The 5,509-nt window shown below is 37.2% G+C and overlaps 1 protein-coding gene across 1 annotated transcript; it reads right to left on the bottom strand.

The window, feature by feature from the left end:
* Nucleotides 1-2,412: 2,412 nt before the first annotated feature.
* Gpr63 (G protein-coupled receptor 63) lies at nucleotides 2,413-3,687 on the bottom strand. Its single transcript, XM_027928367.2, has one exon. It carries the CDS (start codon nucleotides 3,670-3,672, stop codon nucleotides 2,413-2,415), a length of 1,260 nt encoding a protein of 419 aa, XP_027784168.1. The 5' UTR covers nucleotides 3,673-3,687.
* Between the last annotated feature and the right edge of the window lie 1,822 nt (nucleotides 3,688-5,509).

The raw sequence follows: 5,509 nt of genomic DNA, 5'->3' as shown, positions 1-5,509 counted from the left end.
AAAGCCCAGTCAACTCCATCTACAAAACCTCAAGACCTACCAATATGTAAGATGAATACAGATCATGTCGACTTTCCTGAGAGAAAGCTGAATCTCAAATATCTTTACTAATGATATCTGTTTGAAATCCAGTTTATGCTGACAATGGAAAGTAAAATACACATCAACATGCTACTAGTATCTACTGCAGTATTTATGTCCTAAGGAACCCCATGGACAAAAACAATTTTATCTGTGGTTAATATAAGTTAGAAATTAAAGAGGTAGGTGACTATCATCTGAAGATGACCCCACAACATGCTGAATAATATACTTGACTTCCAAAAGAGTTCTTTAACTGGACAGTGAATTCCAACACCGTTGTAATTGCTGAGCAGAGTTTCCCAACATCCTAATTCCTGATGCCAAATCACCAGCTTTTAAGACATCCATTTTTAAGAAATAACTAATGAAGTAAAATGTAAAGAAGTAATACTGGATACCAAAAAGTGATGCTGACATCAGCTGGGCTCTTCAAATAGCTATAGTCTCATATGAAGGAAAAGCACATTGAAGTTGGATAAGACCTTACAGATTCACCTAATCCAACTCTGGTTTTACAATTGAAGAAACAGGCTGATTTTTTTCCCAATGGCTTACGAAGCACTAAAATTCTGAAAAGATGTTATAAATCTATGGTTAAATTACCAAGTTATCCCATGATATAGCCAGGAGGCCACATTTTCAGCCCTTATGGCCTAAGTCTGTAGTTCCATCCCAGTTGGCTGTTATAAAGTATGCCAGTGGTAACAGGAGGTGACCGAAGGCCCTGCATGCACCTGAGGAGACAGATAGTCAGCAAGAGAAAAATAATTTGAAGCCCACAGATCTTCCCTATTAAAACCTGCTCTAGGCTCAGATAAGGACTTATCTTCCTTCTTTGTGGTAGATACACCTCTGGGTACATTCACAAAGTCTAGCTCTGCTTAGGAGAAAAGCACTGGGCATTAAAACTGTTTTGCATGGAACATTTAGAACTAATACAGCTGGACTACTGGAAACCTCCAAACCCACAAGGGCAAGGCCTACATATTTCTGTATTTAATTGTTCAATAATTGTTGGTTATTTATTTACATATCAAAAAGTCACCTTATTGACTTATTTTCATATTTATTTTTATCTTTAGATTTTTAAGATCTGTAAGTGATTTTATGTTTCCTTTTCTACTTTCCAGACTTTCTGTTCCATATTTCTCTTGGTAATTCAAAAAATGAAGCTATTTTTAAAGAAAACATCTTGGTTTTAAAAAAAATGTAAAGGATATGCATAGTTCCTTCATGACTATGAAACATTTAAGTTGAATAAAGTGTCTGTATGGTACAGCAAAACAGTACAGTCTCAGGATCTCAGCAGATGTTTGGATCCCAGCTTTACCACTAACCTTGCACAGGATTATAGTCCAAGTCATGCTTTCTTCATCTGTAAGAAGTTAAAAATAACATCTACCTTACAGAATGCCATGAGGATAAAATGATGCACAGCGCCTGGCAAATAGTAGGTGCCCGTAAATGTGGTAATACTCCCTAGTAAGCTTGGTGAGAATCCTTGAGTAAAAGGAATTACCACAGCCTGCACCAGCCATCTCCCCCCAAGTGCATTCCCCTTTGAATCTGCAAGGGGCTCTGTTGCCTCAATTGTTCCCTATTGCTCCAAAGAGTTGCTATTGTGCTTTGAAAATTTTCTACATTTTTATGTTCTCTCTTTCAAAACTGTACATGCAGATAAAACATTTTTTAAAAAACCATCTTCCTAGAAATGACAGTGCACATTTCCTGAAGCAAACATGTCATGTACAAAAACAATTCTGAAAAATATGACTGAATTAATCTGTTCATTGTTTCTTAAAGTGCACCAAAGTAAATAGTAATGACTTTTAAAATGTCACTAACCTCCTTGGGTTATTTTTAAAAATAAAACTAAATATTTATCAACTGAGATGTATGGGTTTTTGGCTCCAATGTAATGGCAAGAAGCAGCAGTGTTGTCCAGAAAAAAAAGAATTGATAAATTCAACTAAGCATTCCTTAGCAGCAAACAAAACACTAACAATTTAAGATAACTGCAGGCTCAATAGAGCACAATCCTGATTCCTGCCACAAAAATAAAATCTGTCAATAAAACAAAACAATCTCCCCAATCTAAATCAAGGATTTTTCTTGAACCCTGAAGGTAACATTTATGTTAACTTTCCTATTTTGTATCCTTGGTAACAGGACTATAACAAATCACCATTCTTTCTTTACACTGCACACACACACTCACACACACACACACACAACCTATAAAAAAACAAAGTTTAAGTGGAGAAGCCATGTGAGCAAAGTTCAAAGTCAAGAACAATCATCACCCAAAATGACAGACAGCTCCAATATTCACACCACCGTCCGATGTTCCCCACACACATAGACAGCACTGGGACGTATCCTTCGCCTTGTGTGACCAGGGAGCTGTGGCAGAAACTTGAAGGACTTCGGCATCATGTCCAGGCAGGCGTCATGGAATTTCTTAATCCTCCAGTAGTAGATCAGTGGGTTCAATGCAGACTTGAGGTAGGAGAGCCAGAGTAGCCAGGTGCTTATCTCAAAAAAGTTGTGCTTATAGTAAAAGTGCTTACTGAATGTTGCCACAAGGCTGTAAGTGGTGAATGGAGCCCAGCAGACAATGAAAACAGCAAAAAGAATCAAAATGGTGGTGAAGGCACGTGTTTTAAAGCCCATGTCTATGCTCATCTGGAAGGGTCTCTGTAGACTCATGAGACCCAGTTTGCTGGCCTGGCTTAGGCATATACCTTCTGGGTAGCTATGGATCCTCAAGGCATTGTGCCGGAGGGTGTTGAGTATGCCCATAAATGAATACAGTATCACCAGGAAAGGTATGAAGAAAGAAATGAGAGAAATCAAAATCACATAGGCCTGGTAACCAGGATTGGTTGTGTACCCAAATACACACTGGGGGGCTCGGGAAGGTATCTGCAGGTCAGGGTTTCCTACAGCCAAAGGAAAAGCTACACAAAAAGAAGTTACCCAAGAAACTGCAATCAGAACCTTAGCCCTATATGGATTTAGCTTATCCTGCCTCTGGACTATAATAAGGAATCTATCAATGCTAATTATGAGTAGGATGGCAACTCCCTCTATCACAAACAACCAGAAAAACATAGCTGAAACTCTACAGAAGAATTTCCCAAAAATCCATCTGGTAGTAAGAATAGTTACCAGAGCAAAGGGCATGTTCAGTACTGCAAGCAACATGTCTGCAAAAGCCAGGCTGGCAAGGAGGATATTAATTGCAGATCGCATGGCAGCTTTTTGGTAAACCATGAGGCAAACAACCAAGTTCCCGAGAAAAGACACAGACAGAATAAATATCATGATAGCAGAAAGGATGATCTGAAGAGGCAAGCTCAGACTCTTGAAAACAGCTGGTGTTGCGGGCACACCTGTGCTATTCACTGTCAAGGAACTGAAACCAGTGGGAGCCATGGTTTCAAAACTGTATCTAAGCAGTGGACCAACGGTGGGAGGCTGGAACAGTGGAGGGGCCGTGATATTCATGTGGGAGTTTTCATAGACCACAAATGTTGTGTTGGATATCCCAGTATGGGACGCAGTCAACACTGCTGAGAAGACCATGGTTTCAGGAAGACAGAGGGTGCAGGCAAAGATGTGTGTGTTCTTCAAGCATTTCAACACAGAACAGCAGTATCAGGTTCCACTGATGGGCTTGGAAACACATTCTGGAAAATGGACAAAGGGTTCCATCTTCCACAGGAGTTCTTCTGCCTGAAAACAAGGCCACAACATGAAAAGTGAGAAATGAGCTTTGTAAATAACATTTGAGTTCTTACCTCATGTAGGATCAGTTTGCTCTTTTTCATACCTTGAAAATATCATTGTTCTGTTGTTTTACTTTGAGTCAACCATGATGGAAATTTCATGGCATTCATATATAAAGTGAAAAGGATCTCAAAATATTACTGCCCCAAAGATAAAAGTTATAACATCATTATTAACTCTTTTAAAATTTAAAATAATGTTATGCCCTTGCTAGTACACATTGTATTATATGGTTCTCCTAAGAGTACTAATTTTTTAAGAGCTTTATAAATACACATAGTATTTGGGTTCATTCCAACAAACCCAAACATGCAACTTCTTACCAATTTCTACAATACACAAGTTTTATGTAAGGGGATTTCTTAATCTATTATCTCACCAACTAATTTTCTTCCTTCTGTAGGTCTTTCCTAGAGAAATAACATTTTACTTAAAAAAAAACTATCTTTAAATCTTTTAGACGTCAATAAACTCTTAAAAGATTGGGAAAAAATATACAGAAATTGTAATAAAAATTGTAATTTGCTCATTACATGGATATAGAATTAAGTAATTGATTTTTACAGGTAATTGCCAAAATTTCATGTACTTATTTCTTGATATATGAAAGGTGGGTATCTCACTTGAGAGATCTCAGACCCAACATTATAGCCAAATTATGGGCTCCCTACCATACCTGTATCTATCTATAACCCCCTTTTTTTGTCCAGCACTGTTTTTATAAATAAGAAAACACTGATCTATTTGGTCAGCTTATCAATTTTACTACTTCCTCTCATTTTATAGCTTATTTCTTTGCATCTACTACATTTTATCCATCCTCACATATTCACTGTGAAATGCAAACATTCCTGGACAAGATCCCATGTTTGACCAGTGGCTCTCAAACTTTATAACCAAAAAGGGATCAGTGGGGAGGGACTAAAGTTGTTGAAAGGCTTTTCATCATAATCACCACAAAAACATATATATCATTAAAAATAAAACTGTGCTTACTGCATAAGTCAGCCTCAATATAAGTCTACCTCCTGAGAAAAGTTATAAATGAAAAAATGTACATCTTAAGTCTAATGTAACACCTTAAGTTGTGTTTGACCAATTGTGTTAAAACACATTTAAAAAATATATACCATCTTTCAGTAGTACACAGTTAAAAACAGTTTCCTCGGGGGGTGAGGGAATATCTCTGTGGTATAGCATGAGGCCTTAAGTTCAATCCCCATTACCCCCCAAAAATAAAAATTTAAAAACTAAAATGAAACAGTTTCCTGGACTATGTTGAAGAATAAAAACAAACAAAACAAAGAAATGAAACTAAAGCAAAGGTTTAATTTAAAAGGTGCTTTTTTAAAGTTGTTATATTTGTATATGTAGCCATAATGACTTTTCTGCCATTAACCCTCTCATTACTATAAAAACTTCTAACTCAATTAATTTAGTTAGTCCTCAAGTATTTATTGAAGAGCTTACTATATTTCAGTCACTGAAGAGAAAATAATTAGAACACCTGCCTAGGATGCATGAGGCCCTGGAGTCCACCCCCAGCAGCTACCCCCCCAAAAAAGGTAGACTCACAACAAACACTGCATCCCCCAAATCACAATGAATAGACAATTAATGGATTTTTTAAAAC

Source organism: Marmota flaviventris, chromosome 6, assembly GCF_047511675.1.
Source record: "Marmota flaviventris isolate mMarFla1 chromosome 6, mMarFla1.hap1, whole genome shotgun sequence".
NCBI lineage: Eukaryota > Metazoa > Chordata > Mammalia > Rodentia > Sciuridae > Marmota > Marmota flaviventris.
The sequence above is the reverse complement of the archived record's forward strand: the minus strand, read 5'-3'. Positions and strand labels throughout refer to the sequence as shown.